Source organism: Polypterus senegalus, chromosome 10 (genome assembly GCF_016835505.1).
Source record: "Polypterus senegalus isolate Bchr_013 chromosome 10, ASM1683550v1, whole genome shotgun sequence".
NCBI lineage: Eukaryota > Metazoa > Chordata > Cladistia > Polypteriformes > Polypteridae > Polypterus > Polypterus senegalus.
In genome coordinates this window covers 17971636-17997240 of record NC_053163.1, presented here as the reverse complement: position 1 = coordinate 17997240, position 25605 = coordinate 17971636, and the positions used below count along the sequence as shown (strand labels likewise).

General features: G+C 40.1%; 1 protein-coding gene across 1 annotated transcript in view; it reads left to right on the top strand.

The window, feature by feature from the left end:
• The window catches only part of nptxrb (neuronal pentraxin receptor b), a 52379-nt gene that overhangs the window by 19893 nt on the left and 6881 nt on the right, over positions 1–25605 (top strand). Inside the window, exons 2-3 of the mRNA XM_039765364.1 lie at positions 23341–23569; positions 23994–24235. Coding sequence (XP_039621298.1) covers positions 23341–23569; positions 23994–24235 — 471 coding nt within the window. The remainder of the gene's footprint in view (positions 1–23340; positions 23570–23993; positions 24236–25605) is intronic.

Sequence of the window (25605 nt, the reverse complement as noted above, 5' to 3'; positions counted from 1 at the left end):
GCAAGAACCAAATTATCATTCCCAAGCCTGCCTTTCATGTCTTTTAACCTCATGTCTTTTCTCCTTTTCTTTGATTCCCCCTTCTTTTATGTGCTGACTCGTATATATACAATTAGATCCATAAATATTTGGACAGAGACAACTTTTTTCTAATTTTGGTTCTCTACATTACAACAATGAATTTTAAATGAAACAACTCCGATGCAGTTGAAGTGCAAACTTTCAGCTTTAATTCAGTGGGTTTAACAAAACGATTGCATAAAAATGTGAGGCAACTAAAGCATTTTTTAACACAATCCCTTCATTTCAGGGGCTCAAAAGTAATTGGACAAATTAAATAACTGGAAATAAAATGTTCATTTCTAATACTTGGTTGAAAACCCTTTGCTGGCAATGCCAGCCTGAAGTCTTGAACTCATGGACATCACCAGATGCTGGGTTTCCTCCTTTTTAATGCTCTGCCAGGCCTTTACTGCAGTGGCTTTACTTTCAGTTGCTGTTTGTTTGTGGGCCTTTCTATCCGAAGTTTAGTCTTCAACAAGTGAAATGCCTGCCCAGTCGGGTTAAGATCAGGTGGCTGACTTGGCCATTCAAGAATTTTCCACTTCTTTGCTTTAATAAACTCCTGGGTTGCTTTGGCTGTATGTTTTGGGTCATTGTCCATCTGTATCATGAAACACCACCCAATCAATTTGACTGCATTTAGCTGGATTTGAGCAGACAGTATGTCTCTGAACACCTCAGAATTCATTCGGCTGCTTCTGTCCTGTGTCACATCATCAATAAACACTAGTGTCCCAGTGCCACTGGCAGCCATGCACCCAAGCCATCACACTGCCTGACTCCACCGTGTTTTACAGATGATGTGCTATGCTTTGGATAATGAGCTGTTCCACGCCTTCTCCATACTTTTTCTTGCCATCATTCTGGTAGAGGTTGATCTTGGTTTCATCTGTCCAAAAAATGTTTTTCCAGAACTGTGCTGGCTTTTTAGATGTTCTTTAGCAAAGTCCAATCTAGCCTTTCTATTCTTGAGGCTTATGAGTGGCTTGCACCTTGCAGTGCACCCTCTGTATTTACTTTCATGCAGTCTTCTCTTTATGGTAGACTTGGATATCGATCTACCACCCCCTGGAGAGTGTTGTTCACTTGGTTGGCTGTTGTGAAGGGGTTTCTCTTCACCATGGAAATGATTCTGCGATCATCCACCACTGTTGTCTTCCGTGGACGTCCAGGTCTTTTGCGTTGCTGAGTTCACCAGTGCTTGCTTTCTTTCTCAGGATGTACCAAACTGTAGATTTTGCCACTCGTAATATTGTAGCAATTTCTCGGATGGGTTTTTCTGTTTTCGCAGCTTAAGGACGGCTTCTATCACCTGCATGGAGAGCTCCTTTGACCGCATGTTGTCTGTTCACAGCAAAATCTTCCACATGCAAGCACCAGACCTCAAATCAACTCCAGGCCTTTTATCTGCTTAATTGATAATGACATAACGACGGACTTGAACACACCTGCCATGAAATAGCCTTTGAGTCAATTGTCCAATTACTTTTGAGCCCTGAAATGAAGGGATTGTGTTAAAAAATGCTTTAGTTGCCTCACATTTTATGCAATCGTTTTGTTCAACCCACTGAATTAAAGCTGAAAGTCTGCACTTCAACTGCATCGGACTTGTTTCATTTAAGATTCATTGTGGTAATGTACAGAACCAAACTTAGAAAAAAGTTGTCTTTGTCCAAATATTTATGGACCTAACTGTACACTCCTGTCTCCGTGGGCCTTAATCACACGCTGCAGGAAGCCAGTGAATCAATTGAGATTGATCGGACCTGCATGTGCTGGTGCAAAGTTTTGTCCAGAATGATGTTAATTTGGTGCAGGCCCAGAACATGTGACCCAGTGAGGCTGGGATTTGATTGCATTACGTTCCTGCAGGTTGGATCATCAGTTTCCCACCTGGAAACATTTTAGTGAGAGTTTTAGTCGAGACAGATGTGCTCGATATATAATTTTGAATTGTATAATTGTATGCTTTGTGCATTTGGAGCTTGAGTGAATTCTCTGCATTGCTACTTTCCACTCCTCTTCTGATATATTAATTGAGAGATCTTTTTCCCAGTGTCCTCTTGGATCTTTGAAAGGAAGGGATTGTAAAATGATTTTATATATTGTAGAGATGGAGTCTAAGTCTTTGAGATTGAGCAATATTTTTTCCAGCATGGATGAGGGTGCAAGATGAGGAAAATCTGGAAGGTTTTGTTTAGCAAAGTTTCTGATTTGAAGATAGTGAAAGAAATGTGCGGCTAAATTGTTAAATTTGGAATGTAATTGTTCATAGGATGCAAAGATGTTGTCTATATAAACAGTGCAAGTTCTGTAACGCCGGTCTTTCACTTCTCCTGTTCACTCCACACTCTGCCGTTTGCTCTTTCTCTTGTTCAGACTACCCCACCCCGTATTCTTTTGTGAATTTTCCATTTTTAGCTGGCTGTCAAAGGCACAAAGACAGATTGGCCCACTGAAGAATAGAAGGTAATTCATTAGGCCTGGGAATGCATTATTAACCACTTATTATGTACTTATTTATAGATAATTACCGCATGATACTTCATATATTAAATGTCAAAAACTTCTATTAAGTACATATTATGTACTTTCATAAAGAGACTGGAATAATAATTTATATTTTATTAAATACGTGCGCCATTGCTCTACACTGTGCACCAGAACAAGTTGGCCCATAAGACAGATAGATAAAATGTAGACTATTTTAAGCTCTATGAGATTCATTCACTCATTCATTCATTTTTCCATACCCATTTAATTAATCTAACTTTAGGATCATGATGAGGGGAGTACAAGGACTGGCTATAGGGCATAAACCAGAAGCCAAACAGGAACAGAGCTCAGGGCACAAAGCACAGAGTCCCAACCAGCTTAACCCGCACAATCAACGATAAGTAAGAAAACTGGAGTTTTAAGAAAGGTCGTGCAAACTCCACGTAGGAGGATTCAGGCTTGGAAAGCCACTGTGCCATTGAACATCCCTCCTGTGGTTACAGGTGCACTCTTGAAAGTAAAAGTGCCAAAGTGGTTCTTCTAAGCCAGGGGTCCTCAGTCACGGTCCTGGAGGGCTGCAGTGGCTGCAGGTTTTTGCTCCAACCCAATTGCTTAATTAGAATTTATTGCTCAAGTGACACTTCTGCTTCATTTTAGTTGTCTTGCTTGTTAAGATTTTGAACCCTTATTGCTTATTTTAGTCTTAAACAGCTGTATTCTTGTTTTTTAAATTACTCCTAATTAACAGTAACATCCATCCATCCATTTTCCAACCTGCTGAATCCAAACACAGGGTCACGGGGTCCGCTGGAGCCAATCCCAGCCAACACAGGGCACAAGGCAGGAACCAATCCCGGGCAGGGTGCCAACCCACCGCAGGACGCACACAAACACCAATCACACACTAGGGCCAATTTAGAATCGCCAATCCACCTAACCTGCATGTCTTTGGATTGTGGGAGGAAACCCACACAGACACGGGGAGAACATGCAAATTCCACACAGGGAGGACCTGGGAAGCGAACCGGGGTCTCCTAACTGCGAGGCAGCAGCGATACCCACTTCACCACCATACTGCCTTAACAATAACATGCAAATGACAAAAGAGACTGGCATTTCTCCATTTAGCTTGTTTCCATTTACACGTGTGTATTTATCGTTCACTATTGGGTACTTGGAAGGAAAGTGAAGAGAAAAAAGCCTTCAAATCATTTCAATGATATCCTTAGATAGGGGAAGAAAATCTAGGATATGAGAATGACCTGACATAGCAGAGTTAAAGCACTGACAAGCCATGAAATAAAATTATTGGCAAGAATTGCTTTCTAATTATGCAACCGGGTTAGAAGAAAAACCTGCAGCCACTGCGGCCCTCCAGGACTGTGACTGAGGACCCCTGGACTAAGCGATGCCATTGGGGAGCCAACTTTGGTGTCCAAAAGAACGGGCCATGTGAAGGTTCCAGAAGGAAGCTTTTATTTATTTAGATCTGTAACATAAATAACCACAAATAGATGATGAAAAATTTCTGAAATACCAATGGGTTCCCGATTTTAAAAGGACTCTTGCTGTATACAATAACATCATCTAAATTCTGGTTTTCTTGGTCAGTTAGTGTCCTACTAGGTAGCTCATTGCACATTAAAGATTTCAGACAATAACAAAGAAAACTAATGCAGACAATGTTAACATAATACAAAATTGCACAATTTAATGTACAATAAAATGCTCAGGTCTAAGTGTGTCCCTAACCTTATAAAATAAAATAATAATTACACCAATATAAATATTTTCATATTCACATCAAACTACAAATCAGAATAACAGCATCATTTACAAATTTCCCCCAATGACTGGCTGAGGATCAGAAGCTTTCTTTTTATAGTCCAACAGCTTAGCCATGCAGACCCTCTCTTTTACAAAGGTAAATCAGAAATATAATGTCTATTTTTGTTAAACCAAGAAAACGGCAGTCTGGGTATACATTTTTACTCTCTACCCCCCTGAAACACCCAACACACACACACACTTCCCCAAATAATTAATTCTCACATGATTCAATTTGTGTAAAACTGACTTACAAAACTATTTTCCTACCTTGACCCTGTTATTCATTCTTGATTTTGTTGGATGACCTGAATGGTTTCTATCCACCATATTCATTCTGACACTTTAAAATCTTTTCTCCCATTTATTCAGTTTTTTGTTTTCTTTTGATGACAATACATTTCTCTAAATTGTGCAAATATTCCTCTGTGACTGGTTTGTTCTGTCTACAAATGTCTCTTTATGATATTCTTTATTTTTAATATTTTTATTTTTTATTAATTTTATTACAATACATACACAGCAATCAAGTTTTTACAAAAAGAAGAATTGAGTTAAGAACAGATCGATCCCCACCCCTGAGAGAGAGAGCAAGGCAAACGGCGTAAAATGTAAGGCTTGTAAACATACCTAAATTAATAAATTCTCTGTGCTTTATAAACTTATTTTAAAATATTACTGATTAGATCCTGCCATGTTTTGAAAAAGTCTGTACGGATCCTCTAACTGAGTATTTGATTTTTCCAATTTCAAATAATATAACACATCGGTTTCCCACTGACTTAAAAGAGGAGAGTTTGGGTTCTTCCAGTTTATCAGAATAAGTCTGCGTGCCAACAGTGTAGTGAATGCAATCACAATTTGTTTGTCCTTCTCCACTTTAAGCCCCTCTGGAAGACCACCAAACACAGCTGTTAATGGGTTAGGAGGGATTGTGAGTCCAAGGCTATCTGAAAGGTAATTAAAACTTTTTGTCCAGAATAATGTTAATTTGCTGCAGGCCCAGAACATGTGACCCAGTGAGGCTGGGACTTGGTTGCAGCGTTCACAGGTTGGATCATGCCCTGGAAACATTTTGGAGAGTTTTAGTCGAGACAGATGTGCTCGATATATAATTTTGAGTTGTATAATTGTATGCTTTGCGCATATGGAGCTCGAGTGAATTCTCTGCATTGCTACTTTCCACTCCTTTTCTGATATATTGATTGAGAGATCTTTTTCCCAGTGTCCTCTTGGATCTTTGAAAGGAAGGGATTGTAAAATGATTTTATATATTGTAGAGATGGAGTCTAAGTCCTTGAGATTGAGCAATATTTTTCCGTAGTGGATGAGGGTGCAAGATGAGGAAAATCTTGAAGGTTCTGTTTAACAAAGTTCCTGATTTGAAGATAGTGAAAGAAATGTGTGGCTGGAATGTTAAATTTGGAATGTAATTGTTCATAGGATGCAAAGACGTTGTCTATATAAAGATCTCTAAGCAAGTTAATTCCAATTTTTTTCCAGATATTAAAAACTGCATATGTTTGTGAAGGTTGAAAGAGGTGGTTCTCTTGCAGAGGTGTGACAGACAGAAGCTTCTCCATCTTAAAATGCTTTCTACATTGGTTCCAGATTCTAAGTGAGTGGAGCACAATTGAGTTATTTGTATACTGCCGACAACATGTGTTTATTGGAGCGCAGAGCAAGGAATACGTCTTTATGATATTCTGATAGATAGATAGATAGATAGATAGATAGATAGATAGATAGATAGATAGATAGATAGATAGATAGATATACTTTAATTTTAGCATAGTTGGCAGGATAGATAGATAGATAGATAGATAGATAGATAGATAGATAGATAGATAGATAGATATACTTTAATTTTAGCATAGTTGGCAGGATAGATAGATAGATTAGTTAATTAATTAATTAATTGATTGATTGATTGATTCTGCCCAAATGGCTTCTGGGTGACTTAGCTCCTTAACAGAGTTGAGCATACAGTACATGGGTTAATCAGAAAGTAAAGACAATTTCAAAATTATGCTGTAACCACAATGGACAGAAGCTGAAACAATAAAACATGTTTGAATGGGTAGTTGGACCACAACACACCACAGTGCTCTGATATTAGTCTAGTTGAAGGCAAACTCAAATAAACATGTTTGCCTGCCACCAAAAAACACAAGGAGAAATGAACATGGATGCTCTACTGTGGGATTACACCACTGTTGAACAACGTGCTTTTGGTTGTTGGAGTTCAACCTGCTGGGTATTACCTTTTTTGGCATAGTCAGCAAGATCATACAATTGGATATATAGATTGACTTTAATTTTAGTATAGTAGGCAAGGATAGATAGATAGATAGATAGAAAACACTATATAATAGATAGATAGATAGATAGATAGATAGATAGATAGATAGATAGATAGATAGATAGATAGATAGATAGATAGAAAAGGTGCTATCGTTTCTCTTGGCCTCGTTTCTCTTCCCATTCCAGTAACTTCGTCTGTCTCCAATCTTGGAATCAAAATGGATATGTTCCTGAAAATGGATGCTCAAGTCAACAGCACAGTAAAATCCTGCTTTTTCCATCTAAGGCGAATCGCCAAACTCAAGCCTATTCTGTCTAACCACCTCCTGGAATCAGTAATCCATGCATTCATTACGTCCCGGCTTGACTACTCTAATTCCTGCCTTTTTGGTATCAGTAAAGCCACGCTTTCTAGACTCCGACTGGCTCAAAATGCGGCTGCAAGGCTTCTAACTGGAAGTAGCAGAATCCAACACATTTCACCCATTTTGAAAACCCTACACTGGCTGCCGGTTAGATTCAGAATCAATTTTAAGATTCTCCTCCTAACCTATAAGGCATTAAACAGTCTAGCCCCTGCCTATTTGAGTGTCTTGCTCCATTGTCACAATCCCCCTCGTGTTCTTAGATCCACAGATCAGCTGCTCCTAACCGTTCCCAAGGCACGTTTTAAAGCTCGTGGTGAAAGGGCTTTCTCCGTCTGTGCACCCAGGCTCTGGAACTCCCTGCCCTTAGTGGTTAGGCAAGCCGCTTCAGTCGCCACATTCAAATCTCGCCTAAAAACGCACTTCTTCACATTGGCTTTTAATTCTTAACCTGTTTCATTTTCCACTTGCCTTTTGCTATTGTCTCTATTTTATTTGGTCCCTTGACCTGTTTTTAGTATATCTGTTTTAATTCTCTCTTAATGTTTATTTTTAATATTTTGCTTTTAGTCCTGCTTGTTGTAACTGTACAGCGCTTTGGTCAGTTGTAATGCTGTGTTTTTAAGCGCTCAACAAATAAATATGGTATGGTATGGTATGGTATATAAAATATGTGCTAGAAAATGAATAACTAATACTTTGATTAATAGATAAGTAGACCTTATACTGTATAGTATTTTTTGTAATTCAAGGCTTAAGATAGGTCAATTCTACATATCTTTTACTTTCCCTTTTCTAACCATGAGTCTTGTTTAGTACCTTTTAATATCTTCCAGAAAAACAGATTAATTTCATGTAGTGCTTTTTAATTAAGACTCACTGTATATAGATTCTAACTATCTTTTGTAAGCACCTTTTGTATCCATGTACTTTATGTGTTGCAGCCTTTCAGAGCAGGCTAATATAGTGCCATTACCTTCATTACCTAAACCTTTCTATAGTTTCCACATTGCCTTTTATATCCACTTATAATATATGATTCTTTTTACATCCACCCAATAAACATATAAATCTCATATAGCACATTTAATCCAAAGCTTAAGATAGATTCTAATTATCTTATGTTGCACTTTTTCTATCTGTATGTTTTATATCATCCCTTTCATATGTCATGTATTGGAGACATGTATCAGATCATATAGTTCCTTTCATTATCTAAGGCTAAACATACATAAATAATATTTATCTGTTACATTGGCTTTTGTAACCATGTATTTTTATGGTGTCTTTCATTACTATCAGATAAATATATCAAATAGTACCTAGATAGATATTTTTAGTGTAGTAGGCAGGATAGATAGATAGATAGATAGATAGATAGATAGATAGATAGATAGATAGATAGATAGATAGATAGATAGATAGATAGATAGATAGATAGATAGATAGATAGACTGACATTGAAATGTTGTGTTTCTCTTCAGAATATTTCATCATAGCATTGATCTTTATGTATCCCCATGGGGAAGTTTAGCACAACAATGGCACAACACCAACTACGGGCAATGACAGCAAACACTGAGCATGAGCCCCAGCACAGACGATGTACGTTATCCAGGGCTGGCCTTGTGCCCAGTGTTGGTAAGCTAGATAGAAGCTCCTCCAGCAATGAAATGGACAAACCTGTTAAAGGATTGTCAAAGTGGGTAGCTTGGTGGTCCAGTGGTAGCGCTGCTGCCTTTCAGTATGAGGTCAAGGGTTCACATCCCAGGTCCTCCCATGTTTCCGTGTGGGTTTCCTTCGAGTGATAGGTCAATTGGTGACAACATATTGGCCATGGTGTGTGTTTGTGTTTGGCCTGTGATGGACTGGCACTTTGCCCAAGATTTTTTCCTACCTTGCAACTTATATTAGCTGGGATAGTCTCCCACAAACCTAAGTGGGTTAGAAAATGACATTAAATATTGTTAATTTAATTTTAGAATACATTTTTTTTTTCTTCCCCTAGTGTTTTACACAGTAGGCACAATTTATCCCATTATAATGCAGTTTCTAGTTTAACACTACACCAAATACAATCATAACCTTTACAACAAAGGATGCTAATGGAGGTACCGTAGCTGAAAAGAGAAAGCGCCCTAAACTGGATTATGCTGCTGATCTCATTTGCCTCAACAAGGACCTTTACACCCAAAGCCAGCAGTTCATCTGCATTCATGAATCCAGAAAACAAGACGAGCACGGCCACTCCATCAGCTAGCCTTCTCCACGGCTCATCTCAGACACTCCTTTACTGGAGTCCCAGGGGAAAGAAAGGCCAGCTATTCATGTCTGCCTGATTACCAGCTTTCCAGCATGTGGATCTCTTTAAAATAAATTTAAAAAAAAAAAGTGCATTTAGCCCTTTTTCATATTTTACAGAATTATCCAGGACATCTCTGCTGTCGACCTCAAATCCCGGATGAGCTTCATTAGTCACATTATTGGAACTGGTCTTTTGCTTACTGTCTGACATAAAAAATTCAGGCTTCACCAAGAAACTGGATAAAACCAGATTTCATTTAAGGAAACTCAAGCAGAACAAGGGAGCCGAGAGGTCCGCTGATACAGCTGGTGCCTCCATAACGTAAAATCATATAACCTGATATCTGAATATAAATACACATAATTGTCATGGGGAAGAACTTTAATTGTATTAGTAATTAAGAGTATAGCTACATGAATAAGATTTCAGGTTTTGATTTTTAATACATTGCCATTATGTGTAATCACATGTAGATTGATGGGCAAAAATGGCAAGTCTGTCAACTTCAAATTTACGACAATAATAAAGTGTGCAGAAAGTAAAGGGGTCTGAATACTTTGTAAATTCTTTGCAACATAACAGGTAAAATATTACAAAATATTTATGCTCTGAAATGTTTGGACAGACACAGGAAGCGGTTTGGGGATAGTCACCTATATACTTGAATCCGGCTGCCAAAATGAAAGATTGGTTCCAAATGACAGGTCTCAACAAACTTGAGTCCAACAATGGAACGACAACACTAGGCAAGCATGGCAGTTTTAAAGCCGGGAAGGACAAGTGATGTCATCGGGGCAGGAAATGGAAATTAAAAGATCGGACTTGGAACCGGAAGTGTTGTCATCAGGCCCAGAACTGGAAGTGATGTCCTTGAGTCCAGGCGAAATTTCCCGTGGTTGGTCTGCCGATGTAAAAGAGGAAGGATTAGTACACTCTGCCACCCTGTGGTCTGGCACAAAATTATTCCTTTGGGAGCGCTTCAGGTGCCTCCCATGGTCATGTGTGTGACACTGCATTTCATTGGTCAGTCTGATTAACAAAGACTGGCCTAAAATCACAAACGTGCAGGCATATCCGGTGTACAGTAATCCCTCGCTATATCGCGCTTCGACTTTCGCGGCTTCACTCTATCGTGGATTTTAAATGTAAGTAAATATATATCACGGATTTTTCGCTGGTTCGCGGATTTCAGCGGGCAATGGGTCTTTTAATCTACAGTATGGTACATGCTTCCTCAGTTTGTTTGCCCAGTTGATTTTATACAAGGGACGCTATTGGCGGATGGCTTAGAAGCTACCCAATCAGAGCATGTATTACATATTAACTAAAACTCCTCAATGATATAAGATATGCTTCCCGCGCGGTGCTTGATTGTTTGCTTTTCTCTGTCTCTCTCACTCTCTCTGCTCCTGACGGAGGGGGTGTGAGTAGAGTTTGCACAGAGGCTGTTTGCCTAGAGGATACGGACGCTCCTCTAAAAAATACCGCTTTATCGCGGTGCTTCGGCATACTTAAAAGCACAAAAGCACGTATTGATTTTTTGATTGTTTGCTTTTCTTAGCGAGCGCTCTCTCTCTCTCTGAAATTCTCTGCTCCTGATGCGCGCACTCCTTTGAAGATAAGATATAGTTGCATTCTTTTAATTGTGAGAAAGAACTGTCATCTCTGTCTTGTCATGGAGCACAGTTTAAACTTTTGACTAAAGGGTGTTATTTCATGTCTAGAGGGCTCTAATAATGTTAACTGTGTGGGAGAGTTTATAAGGGCTTAAAATATATAAAAATAACCATACAAACATATGGTTTCTACTTCGCGGATTTTCATCTATCGCGGGAGTTGCATTCGAGGAGGGATTACTGTATACTTCAGCCATCATCACAGTTGACTGATAATCATCCAAATAATGAGGGAGGAGTCAGGACCCTCACTCATTGGCATCAGACTGATCCACGGAGTTGTAACAGCTGACATGTATTCTTCTTTCTTCATCTTGTGTTATTTCTCCACACAAGCATTGATAAAGGACTACAGTAGTAGCTGCAGTTTATATAATAATGTGTTATGTCCCAGAAAGTGTGTGCCCCCCTTTGGATACAGTAATCGATTACATCTTGCATTTTTGCTTTTAATACTAACAACATCAGCTCTCCTTTTTCACAAAACTAAAAACAATGCAAGTAAGCTTGGAAGGAATTAAAGCTTTCTTGTCACAGATAAACTGGATGCAATATAAAAACATGAAAGTGGCGATGAGCTCCACAAATCCACCAAGCATTTTCTGGGACTGAATCACATCCTTAATGGTGAACAGTCAACTAAAGGTGATTTATGTTAACTGCGCAAAGTACAGAAACGTTCTGCTTTGCTGCTGGAGCCCACAGGGGTGCAATGATTTAGTCAGAGTCGTACTGTGAGCCACAGAAAGACCTACAGTTGCGAAGTATAGAATTCCATTTTCTAGCCTCCCAGCTGTGTGCCTAATGATGTGAATGAAGTCAGGATTCTCTTTGCTCGGCTCCTACTGACAAATTAAGTTATAAGGATTGGCGGGATTTGTAAGGTAAATAACTCTGCACAGGGCCTTAAATGAAGAGCTCCTCGATGTGACTCTGCTGTCAGGGATCTGTGCCTCAGCACTCAGGAAATCCGCAAGCTTCACCGAAAGGAGACACTGAAGCCTCCTGGGCTCTCTGGTGCCAGTCAGTAAGAGAGATTTGAAGGGACAGTGTGACATTCACCTGGTGGGGGGACATTGATATTTCTCAATTTAGAGCACCTCCACTGGGGAACCTCACGTGTTTGCATAAAAACAAGCAAAGTACTGAGGGTTGTGACTAGTGGATTAGCAAAACGCTTCACGTTGAGCTTCACAATGAGTGGTGACTACTGTAGCATGGAAGATTTAACTCCCACTCCTCGTTCAAAGCAGTCAATGGCTAAACCCGTTGAGCTGACTGACAGAATCAAGGAATGTTACGATTTAGATGACATTATGTAGTTCATACATTTTTCCAGGGACTTCTCTTTGATTTTTTTGGTGGTTTTAATTGTACTGAATTGTTTACATTAAGTCTCCAAGATTAAATATATTTCATTATTATGATATTTCCGCTCTTTGTTTTGTTTATGGGGTACATGACGTTAGTTGTCCATTTATCAGAATGTAACTCCCAGTTGTTAGTGGGTTAGGTTTAATTTTAAGGGTTACTGATGAGATGTGTTATAAGTGTTCCACAGTAACACTGTCCATAAGTATTTAAACGGTGACACAATTTCCATAATTTTGGTTCTGTATGGCACCGTAATGGATTTGAAATGAAGAAATCATTAAACAACTGAAGTGTAGGCTTTCAGCATTAATTCAAAGACTTTAACAGAAATATCATATGACCCGTCTAAAAATGGCAGCCATTTTTATACATGGCCCCCCATTTTCAGGGACTATTTGGACAATTGACAGACAAGCTGTTCCATAGGCAGGTGTGAGCAGGTCCCTCATTATTTCATTAACTATTAAGCAGGTAAAAGGTCTGGAATTGATTCCAAGTATGGAATTTGCATTTGGATAAGCTGTCACTGAGAACTCTCAGTATGAAGTCCAAAGAGCTGACCATGCAGGTAAAAACAGGCAGAGAAAAAGAGAAAACAAAGCTAACCTGTTAGAGAGATAACAGAAACACCAGGCGTGGTCAAGTCAACCATCTGGTGTATTCTTAAAGAGAACGAACACACTGTTGAGTGCACCAACACCAGAAGACCTGGACAACCACTGAAGACAGTTGTGCTGGGTGATTGCAGAATTCTGTCTTTAGTGAAGAAAAACCAAGTCATGACATTGGAGGTAGACCTATCATAATCGAAGTCTACAATCAAAAGAAGACCTCATGAAAGTAAAGACAGAGAGCTTACCACAAGGAGCAAACCACTGATAAACCTCAAGGATAGGAAGGACAGATTAGACTTTGCAAGAAAACATTTTCTTAAAGCCTGTCCAATTCTGGAATACTTTTCTTTGGACAAAGGCAACTTAGATCAATATGTATGAGAATGATGGATAGAGAAGAGTATGGAGTAGAGAAGGAATGGCTCGTGATCTTTACCATACCACTTCATCTGTTAAACATGGTGGAGGCAGTGTTATGGCTGCCAATGGAAGTCGGTGACTGGTGTTTATTGATGATATGACTGCTGGAAGAAGAAGTAGGAAGAGTTCTGAAGTTCTGAATAGTGTCTGCTCAGATTCAGACAAATGCCACAAAGCTGATAGGACGACACTTCACAGTACAGATGGACAATTAGCCAACATATATTGTGACAGAAAACCAAGTGCTTTTCAATGCAAAGAAGTGGCATATTCTTCAAAGGCCAAGTCAATCAACTGACCTCAACCCAACTGGACATACATTTCACTAAAGGCAGAAAGTCCATCAAACAAGCAGCACCTGAAGACCACTGCAGTAAAGGCCTGGCAAAGCATCACTAGAATGGAAACCCAGCACTTGGAGAAAGCTTCAAAAGGATATTCAACCAAGCATTGAAAATCCATCCATGCATTATCCAACCCGCTATATCCTAACTAGAGGGTCATGGGGGTCTGCTGAGGCCAATCCCAGCCAACACAGGACGCAAGGCAGCAAACAAACCCTGGGCAGGGCGCCAGCCAACCACAGGGCACACACACCACACACCAGTCACATTTTAGGATCACCAATGCACCTAACCTGCATGTCTGTGGACTGTGGGAGGAAACCGGAGTACCTGGAGGAAACCCACACAGACACGAGGAGAACATGCAAACTCAATGCAGGGAGGACCCAGGAACTGAACCCAGGTCTCCTAACTGTGAGGCAACAGCGCTACCACTGCGCAACCGTGCCACCCAGCATTGAAAATGACCATTAAATTTATGATTATGTTAGTCTGTCTCAATTCTTCTGTGCCCCTGAAAATGTGAGGACCATGTATAAAAATGGCTGTCTTTCCTAAATACAATGTTTTTGTAGTATTAGAGTGTTGTACCGTGTTAGCCATTTTGGATGTAGTGGGAAGTCAAGCAAAATGACACCTTTTATTGGCTGACTAAAAAGATTACAATATGCAAGCTTTCGAGACAATTCAGCCCCCTTCTTCAGGTGAGATGTTAAACCCGTTGAATTAAAACTGGAAGTCTACACTTCAAGCACATCTTGATTGCTTCATTTCAAATCTATTGTGGTGGTGCACAGAGACCAAATTATGAAAATTGTATCAATGCCCAAATGCTTATCCACCAGACTGTAATTGGGCCTTTTTCTGCTTTAACTTAAAACTGAACACTCATTTTTTGGGGGGGTTCCTTAAGCCCCAGATTCTAAATTTTCAGTTAGTTTTTTTTTTTTTTTTATTTAACCTTCACTTTTGCTTTTGTGAACTATTTTGTACCGTTTGGACATATTCAAACTTCACCTCTTGGATTCTGTATTGGATCGCCTTGTTGCTTAAAATACACTTTTTATTTTTGTGCCACAGGGCATTTTTGGAAAAATACATTTTTTTATTTTATAATCATCCTGAGCTTGCCCTCTGTAATGGCCGGACATTTTGGGTGTTTTTGGGTCTTTATAGTTGTGAATTCAATAGATTTAAAACACTTACAAAGTGTACAGTGGTGGGCACTCATAGTGCAATGAGACTCTTACTTGTATATCTCCCGCAGACTGGTGACAGTTGTGTGATACAAACGACTCACAACACCGTACAGTGCGTTATAAAAGGGGTGAGTGTGTGTATTTGTGAGTGATTCCACCATTGATCCTGATGCTACTGGGATAGGCCTTGGCCCCCATGACGCTAAATTTGACGATTGTTCTGTTATGTAATGCTGTGTTGTGTTGAAGGGGCTTGTTGGACCCTACTGTGTAGAATGGCCTATTAGAATTGTTTTACAGTATGTACAGTACAAGTAAGGGAAACAGCTGAATGAATAAATTGAATAACTGTGTATTAAAATCGATTACTTTTTACATGAAATCTGAATCTCTTTAAATTCAAGTGGTGTAAATAATGTCAGTTGTTTCAAATGGTGACCCGGCGCAGTAACGCTTACTGTATTACTATCAGGCGAGACAAATGGAATCGTACAGAGTCAGCCCGCTTTATTTTATCTGTCACTCGGGCTTTGGCGAGAGCCGCCATAATTGTTAATTGCATTTTCCCCTTTCGCTCTGTGTTCAGTTATTTTTTAAATTTGATATTGAATATTTTATTACCTGTCCTGCAGAATTCAGGAAAGCTTTATGGGCTCTGCAGCAAATGTAATTATGCAAAAGAGTGAATGAGGCCGCCAGAAAGCCACACGAGTGCAGTCTGAGCAAATCATTTTTGTAATGTATCAGAGGTTCACCTGTGAAAATGGGTCATTTATTCAAATGGATGATCAACACGTGTCTGGAATATCATAGAAATCATTCTCGGAGAGGAGAACGCGATTAACGGAAATTTGGGGCCTCTTTGTGTAATATATCAATATGTCAAGTTTCAGCGCTCCGGCCATAAAATCCGATGCAGCTGATGATGAAAACGTAGCCGTAGCCTTAGATGATTGCAAGAAATTGGAAGAAGTTAGAAAAATGATGTGTATTTATTGGAACAAAAAAAAAACATTTATGAACTTGATGCCCGAAGTGCCTCGTATCTGTAGAAATACTGAATAGAGCACAGACAATCCTACAAAAAAATATTGGAGCCTCTTGGGGAAGAATTGTGTGTTGTAATTATGAGGTTAATTTGATGAATTATTTTGTAAATGAAACAACTAGTGGTCTTGTTTCATTTATGGAGGAAAAAGGTTGTGCTGAAAAAAAATAGGCCAGAGCAAGATGTTACTGTAGAATTAAACAGAGTTTGAGTCATAAGGCATCCGTTTAAGCCTTGAAGATGATTTAGGGGGACAGGGTTAGTTATGGTGTCCATCTTATCATCCTCTAAGCAATGTATGGAAGCACTTTACAAACATGTTGAGATCTTTTGATTACCCCCATTTCTCACTTTATGACTCTTTTCTCTGTAGACCTAAATATCCCAAACCGGTAGACCCACGTTCTTAGTATATAAACTTACCAGTCTGTAGCCTGCAGTCTGTAACTCCATTTGTGTTCACCATCAGAGTTGACTACACTGATATCTTCACTTTTTCACGTAGTCCTCACCACACACAGAACCTGCGGAAGCAGGTAACACAGAAGGGGAAAGATGGAAGTCACTAAGCACCTGCATGTTGTTTTCCCAAGTAGGTGAAAAATAATGTCACTTCTGTCCCTCAGGTGGAGGCTCCTCCTCTTCTGTCCCCACCTGCATATAAAACAAGATGCCACCAGAAGCTGCAATTCATTTCACACCCTGAGCCCATAGAGGCCATACTTGCTAGAGGAAAATTGTTGAAGGATTGGTGGTCTGTCCATTTTTTACCATGAAAGAAATTTAAATTATAAAATGGGGTTTCCAGCTTTTGTGCCCCAATAATCCAAAGCTTTGTCTGGTATGTTTATTACTTTGTCTGGTATGTTTATTGGGTGTCATAGAGGGACCCCTGTTCACCCATAAAATCCCCAATTTGACTTATTTCTGTTTATCCATTGCTCAGGTATCAGGCAGTGATACAGTGCATCCGGAAAGTATTCAGAGCGCATCACTTTTTACACATTTTGTTATGTTACAGCCTTATTCCAAAATGGATTAAATTCATTTTGTTCCTCAGAATTCTACACACAACACCCCATAATGACAACGTGAAAAAAGTTTACTTGAGGCTTTTGCAAATTTATTAAAAATAAAAAAAATGAGAAACCACAAGTATTCACAGCCTTTGCTCAATACTTTGTCGATGCAGCTTTGACAGCAATTACAGCCTCAAGTCTTTTTGAATATGATGCCACAAGCTTGGCACACCTATCTATCCTTGGCCAGTTTCGTCCATTCCTCTTTACAGCACCTCTCAAGCTCCATCAGGTTGGTTGGGAAGCGCAGGTGCACAGCCATTTTAAGATCTCTCCAGAGATGTTCAATCGGATTCAAGTCTGAGCTCTGGCTGGGCCACTCAAGGACATTCACAGAGTTGTCCTGAAGCCACTCCTTTGATATCTTGGCTGTGTGCTTAGGGTCGTTGTCCTGCTGAAAGATGAACTGTCACCCCAGTCTGAGGTCAAGAGCGCTCTGGAGCAGGTTTTCATCCAGGATGTCTCTGTACATTGCTGCAGTCATCTTTCCCTTTATCCTGACTAGTCTCCCAGTTCCTGCCGCTGAAAAACATCCCCACAGCATGATGCTGCCACCACCATGCTTCACTGTAGGGATGGTATTGGCCTGGTGATGAGCGATGCCTGGTTTCCTCCAAATGTGACGCCTAGCATTCACACCAAAGAGTTCAATCTTTGTCTCATCAGACCAGAGAATTTTGTTTCTCATGGTCTGAGAGTCCTTCAGGTGCCTTTTGGCAAACTCCAGGCGGGCTGCCATGTGCCTTTTACTAAGGTGTGGCTTCCGTCTGGCCACTCTACCATACAGGCCTGATTGGTGGATTGCTGCAGAGATGGTTGTCCTTCTGGAAGGTTCTCTCTCTCCACAGAAGACCTCTGGAGCTCTGACAGAGTGACCATCGGGTTCTTGGTCACCTCCCTGACTAAGGCCCTTCTCCCCTGATTGCTCAGTTTAGATGGCCGGCCAGCTCTAGGAAGAGTCTTGGTGGTTTCGAACTTCTTCCACTTACGGATGATGGAGGCCACTGTGCTCATTGGGACCTTCAAAGCAACAGAACGTTTTCTGTAACCTTCCCCAGATTTGTGCCTCGAGACAATCCTGTCTCAGAGGTCTACAGACAATTCCTTTGACTTCATGCTTGGTTTGTGCTCTGACATGAACTGTCAACTGTGGGACCTTCTATAGACAGGTGTGTGCCTTTCCAAATCATGTCCAATCAACTGAATTTACCACAGGTGGACTCCAATTAAGCTGCAGAAACATCTCAAGGATGATCAGGGAAACAGGATGCACCTGAGCTCAATTTGAGCTTCATGGCAAAGGCTGTGAATACTTATGTACTTGTGCTTTCTCAATTTTTTTATTTTTAATAAATTTGCAAAAATCTCATGTAAACTTTTTTTACGTTGTCATTATGGGGTGTTGTGTGTAGAATTCTGAGGAAAAAAATGAATTTAATCCATTTTGGAATAAAGCTGTAACATAACAAAATGTGGAAAAAGTGATGCGCTGTGAATACTTTCCGGATGCACTCTATCTTTCACTGATGCCAATCATAAACAAACCAAACCAGGATTGACTGCTTGTGTCCTTGATCAATAACCTGCCCAGAGACAGTTAATAGAGGGTACTTCATTCAAGCCGGGGAGCGGGAACAACTTTTAATTCACTCATTATAGTACAGAGGTTCTCAAAGTTTCGTATTTTGCGCCCCCCCCTTTTATACCTGGAATAATTCTACACCCCCTGCATAATATAAGATAGATGAGAATAACCCCTGATACAACTAACAAAGGTATGATACTCGTGCGGTGTCGTGGTATCCTATCATTTTTACTTTCATAAGATTTGCATGTGTTCGGCTAAATTCGATGAAATATTTGCAATTTATTTTTTTTATAGTGCTTTAATAACTGTTAAAATGTATGTGTGCTTTTTGGTAGTAATTCTAATCCCAAAAGCAAAGAATAAATTATTTATTCTTATATAATTAGTTTTTATGTAAAGAAACTATTAAATATGTTTTAATTTTTTAAAATCTCGTAAGCGAGGACACAGATGAAGTCAATCTGCGCTAGACGAACGTATTTTCATCTGACATATATTATACCACTGTTAATTGTATCATGAGAATAACCCAATACGCAGTAAATTATTTAGCTCAATTTGGCGATATTGGCTGTGCTGCCAATGTGGTGCAGTCGCGCCGCATTATCACCTGATCTACTGTTACCTGAATGTTCACAACAGATGCCGATACGTATCAAACTTTCTGGATTGAAAATACAGGACTATGAAAGCAGCAGCAGTGGCGGTGCACGTCAGTTAGTTCATAGCTGTGTCGCTGTGACTGCGTTACATTAGAGATTTTGTCAGTTGGAGTTCAAACTCTGAAAAAAAATATTTCGATGTCTTGTTCATTTATTCGATGCCCCCCTTGTAAAGCTTCAGTAACACCCACACAACCAAACAGTTTAAGAACCGCTGTTATAGTATAACCAAAAAAAGTCCTGGAATATGCCTATAGCTGAAGCAAAGCTGTTACATATTGCTGTGGCATTTACCCCAAATACACCCTGGATAGATTGCAGTGCTTCTTGTTAAAGGCCATGGAGCCAATGTGCCTAGTGCTCAGATGGAATGTCTTCTCGTGTTACGTACCAAGCTGGTCAGTCTTTCTGGCAGGGCCTTGAGCTTCAGCGGCCGTGGAGGGAACAAACGATAGATTTGCCCTCATATTTATATCCATTTCACACTTTCCTGTGGCATTTTTGGGTCAACAGGGCTTTGAAGAGTAGAAGCCAACACCCTTCCTCTGGCCTCTTCACCAGTCCTGTCCAGGTGCTACCCTTTCTTCTCATTTTCTTCCATTAGTCAATGTTTTATGTATGACAACAATGTAGCAGGATGTATCTTCAGCTCACACTGACCTCTAAACCCCCCTTTTCCGGTTCTAGCCGCCACACCTCAGACAAGTTTGACTAATATTTCTCTGCTGAAGTCTCCCAGACAACCCCCACAGAAAAGCCAGGCTGCCTAACTGCCAAGCTTTACCTTAACACATAGTTTGGCGGGAAGGTGTAAAGGTGTTCTGTTCCCCCATTGGTCTGAAGTATGGCTGTTTGGAATTGGCTTGTATCAAAAGCCTTTAAGTACCATGATGCCCTATTGGCTGTAGGGGTTGACAGAAAACCTATAAATTTGCTTGCTTCATCTCGCTCTCTCTCTCTTACCAAACTGATGAAAGACCATCACACACCATGATCTGAAAAGGACAACACAATGAAGAGCACAACTGGGCAGCCATATTGAGACAGGCATGCGGCCTGCTCTGAAGAAATCTGACCACAAAATGATGCCTTAACTTGGTGTGCTTGGTGTGCGGGTGTGTTTGTGTGTGTCCTGTGGTGGGTTGGCACCCTGCTCAGGATTGGTTCCTGCCTTGTGCCCTGTGTTGGCTGGGATTGGCTCCAGCAGACCCCCGTGACCCTGTATTCGGATTCAACGGGTTAGGAAATGGATGGATAAATGGAACTTGAGACATTTTAAGTAACTAACAAGTCTGTGTGTCGTCTGAAACTACACATCACCATTCATCAGGTTGTATGGTTGCCAATATTCAAATGTACGTTGCTTATTGTTATTATTTATTAATATTGTCAATAATACATTGTTTAAATTGCAACTTAACTCCTGCTTGTCTTTTACTACACCTAATTGCCTGAGGTTATAAATGTAGAAGGGAAGGTGGGAGAAGTTATATACTATAATACCTTATAAACAGTGGTAAGTCTGTCAGATTTGAGACATTCTGACAAAGGCTACATATTAATAATATAAAAGGGGAAAGCAGAGTAATATATTACTCTATCAAGACAAAACACATGACAAGCCAAGTTCTTTGCAAATCTTTTAAGAGACTAATCACTAGATAAAGTACAATTAAACCTAAACTGCCCTGTGTTTTTAAGATATGTATTTATCCCTGTGAAAAGATTCAGACAACACAGGAAAAGGTTTGGGGTCAGCCGCCCATATACTTGAAGTATGGCTGCCAAAGATGAAGGTTTGGTTCAAATTAAACTGGTCTTAACAGATCTCATTCCACAAAACGAACAAACAGACAGGAAAACATGGCGGTTTTAAAGTCAGGCAGGGGGAGTGATGTCATCGGGGCAGGAACCGGAAATGACATCCTTGGGGTTGGAACTGGAAGTGATGTCCTCGGGCGCGCAACCAGAAGTGGTGTCATCAAATCCAGGTGACATTTTCCATGTTTGGTCTGCCAATGAAAAAAAGAAGGTATCAGTGCATTCTGCCATCCCCTGGTCTGGTGTATAATTACCTTCATTTGAACCCTTTAGCTATTTCCCATGTGCACGTGTGTGACAGCCTAATCCACCGTTTCTCAACCTTTAAAAATTTGAGACCCAAGTTTTCATAACAGTTTTAATCGCGCCCCCTCTAACGTTTTTTTGAAAGGAGCCCACTAATACCAATTTGTTTTTTTTTAATTAATGATATATCATAGATGCATATTTTATTATACGTACTTAACTTTTATCGACATTTATCTAACTCTATGTTTATTTTTCTAGTATCAGAATGTAGTTTAAGTTAATTTATTTTGGTTTCAATAGATTTTCTTTCATATTTTTGATTCTTGGTTTCTTTTTTTAACATGTTCGCGCCCCCTTTCTGTTACTTCATACCCACCTAGGGGGGCCCTCCCCACAGTTTGAGAACCACTGGCCTAATCAATCTTTATACACATAATGTTTGGGACAAAGACACATCTTTTCTCGATTTCCCCCTCTGCTTCTCAGTTTAAAATTACGAATCAAACAATTCAAACACGATTAAAGTGCACACTACAGACTTTCATTTAAGGGAATTTTGATACATTTTGGTCACACTTTGTAGAAATGACAACACTTTTTATATGGGGTAATTAATTGCAGAATTACAGTATTTGAGGGTTCCTCTAGAGCAGGGGTGTTGAATTCCGGTCCTGGAGGGCCGCAGTGGCTGCAGGTTTTCATTCTAACCATCTTCTTAATTCATGACCAGTTTTTGGTGCTAATTAACTTCCTTTGCCTTAATTTTAATTAACTGGACTCAAGCCCCTTAGTTGTTTCTTTCTCCTTAATTAACACCCAAACAATAACGAAACACAAAATGAGCCAAAATGTTACCCGCTAACCACAGTATCTGAAAATAAAGAAACGTGACGGTCTCAGTAAGGTTGAGCTCTCAGGTCACCAACACATTGTGAGGATGTTCTTTAGAAAAAACACAAACTCAACAGTTTTGGAAGTGTCTGCTGTGGCAGAATGAGAGCAGCAACAAGCCATGGAATTAAATGACGGGTTTAATTAACAGCAAGAAAAATCAGCTTCTCTTTAAGAAAGTGATTGGAGTGAAATTGGTTGGAGTTTGAAGCCCCAGTTTAGCTGTTCATCTGTTGGCTCGTTTCACTTCTCATTTTTGTATGGCTGTCATTTAATGAAGAAACGAATCAACTGAGAGGACTGAATCCTTAAAAACAGGGCTACTAAAATGAAGGAAAAAGGAGTGAAAACTGCTCACTGATTAGGAAAAGAGTGCGAATAAAAACATGCAGCCACAGCGACCATCCAGGACCGGAGTTCGACACCCCTGCTCTAGAGTGCTGCCTCTTTCAGTGGCACAAAAAATATTCAAAACATTGGCATCTCATAACAGGTTTATGGTTCAAAATTGGTATTTTACATTCAGCCATTTTAGCTTTTGACTGTCCTCAAGAAACTGCGACACGCACACACAGCCATCATCGAGATGACGATGTTTTCAGTATCAAGGGACCCTAAAACGTCGAGATCTATAGAAAACTGGAGATCAAACTTTTTGATGAACCTGAAGCTTTCACTCCTCCCCTATAGATGATAGGTTATGGTAAAGATGGGTGCAAAGCATAAATCGAAAATTAAGAAAGATGCACATAATCAAAATAAATAAAGCAATCAAAATGGACAAATGAGACACAAAGCATACATTTGAACTTCAACCAGGGAAGGAACCCTGGCTAAGACATGACAAATAGAAATAATAATAATAATAATAATAATAATAATAATAATTCAACCACCTTTCTCTGCTTGATCTAATCATGCTCTCCTCATCAATATATCCTGTGCAGTGACCAACAAGAAGGCCGTCCTCACATTCTCTCATTCCTTCATCTTTGTCTTTCCTTTCACTTCACAGCAGGATTTGCTGTCTCAAGCAAACTCATCCACTCACCTCCCTGGAGCCCCCTGGCCACCGGCTGATTCACTGCATTGGAAGGTGGAAGATCTAGAAGGTCAGCTGCAACAAAAGATGCTCCAGCTGCAAAAAGAGAGGACCTCCTTGCTGAAAGATTCGGAACACAATCGACACGAGATTGACCAGGGGCTCAACACCTTGCACCATCGAGTGACTGAGCTGGAGAAAGGTAGGGTAATCTTCCCGAGGGAACGTTGGCAAAAATAATCCTTTGCAAGTTTTTCTCAGTGTGAGTGTCCAGCATGGCAAAATCACTCTTAGTGAGGTGTCTCTCTCATTATTGTGTACTCTTCATCAGAAGGCAGTCGGTGTATTTTGGTGGTCTAAGGCACTGCACTGCACAAGGTTGCCAGTTCAACCTCCATGTTTAGGTCACTGTACAACTCTGAGCATGTCTCCTGACCTGTATTCTGATCCTGTAAGTCACCATGGAAAAAGATAGTAACAAGAATATAAGGAAGACCCTTAGGTCCACTCCTCTAATTCAAAGTTGGGATTTTTCTCCAGGGTTCTTTGATTTTTTTTGTTTCCTTGCTCCAAACCTAGCATTTCAAGTGCCCATCACAAGCTATGTTTTTGTCTTTTTTTTCCAGCCTCAGAATACAAGCTGCCCGAAGGCTACAAGATCTCCTTCCCTGTGCGCACCAACTACATGTATGCAGTGGTCCGCTACAGCATTCCAGAGCTGTACGCCTTCACTGCTTGCCTGTGGCTCCTTCCACGCTCTGCCACTGGCATCGGGACGCCCTTCTCTTATTCTGTTCCTGGACAGGCCAACGAGATCGTCCTCCTCCAAGGAGTACACAATCCAGTGGAGCTGCTCATTAATGACAAGGTGGGCAATGCATGGGAGCTTCTTGCTTGTGTTGGCCAGAGCTGAAAATGAGGGGATGTGCAAGTGCAAGTGCTTGTGTAATTTGTCTAACATTTAATGTAACTTGTCAGCCAGTATGAATTTAGGGTTTGTGGAAAATCATTACTGCTGGACCCCACTCCTACTACTAATAAAAAGATCCATCATTATATGATAGAGCAGCCTCCAAAGGTCCGGCTGTGCAAAGGTGAAGCATTTACTGTGGCTGCATCACCGCTGCTAATCGGGGAACGTTCAACAAATTGTACAGAGCTTTCTTGTCTTTCCAGTAATACTGCCGTCCTCCTTTAAATCCACAGAAGGGGTTGTCTGACTGCTTTTCTTATCACCTTCACCTGATTGACTATGTCAAACACAAAATGGAAATTGTCACAATATTAACCAGTTACAGTGGATTCAGAAAGTGTTCAGACCCTTCACCTTTACCCCATTTTGTTCTGTTGCAGCCTTCTGCTATAATTGCTTACATTCATTTTTATGTAAGCAACGTAAGCAACACTCAATACCCCAGAATGATAAACTTAAAACAGAATTTTGATGAAGATTTGACTGACAAGTCACACCGTTCTGCCGATAACCATTGAGATGTTTCTACACCTTGTTTTGAGTCCAACTGTGGACAGTTCAATTAATTGGACATGATTAGGAAAGACACACAAACCTGCCTATTGAAGGTCCCACAGTTGAACCAAAACCAAGCCATGATGTCAAAGGAATTGTTTGCAGAGATTAAAAAGAGAATTGTTTTTAGGCACAGATCAGGGAAGGCTACCAAAAAATGTCTTCTCACAGCACTGAATGTTCCTAAGAATGTTGTGTTCATCATCATTCTTAAATGTAAGAAGTTTGGAACAACAACAACTTTTTTCTAGAACATTAGAACAATCTGGACGAGAACAGGCCATTCAGCCCAACAAAGCTCGCCAGTCCTATCCACTTATTTCTTTCAAAAAAACTTCAAGTCGAGTTTTGAAAGCCCCTAAAGACTTACTGTCTACCACAGTACTTGGTAGCTTCTTCCAAGTGTCTATTGTTCTTTGTGTAAAGAAAATCTTCCTCATGTTTGTGCGAAATTTACCCTTAACAAGTTTCCAACTGTGTCCCTGTTTTCTTGATGAACTCATTTTAAAATAACAGTCTCGATCCACTGGACTAATTAACTTCATAATTTTAAACACTTCAATCATGTCACCTCTTAATCTTCGTAAACTGCAAAGGCTCAGCTCTTTTAATCTTTCCTCATAAGTCATACCCTGTATCCCTGAATCAGCCTAGTCACTCTTCTCTGGACATTTTCTAGTGCTGTTATGTCCTTTTTGTAGCCTGGAGAT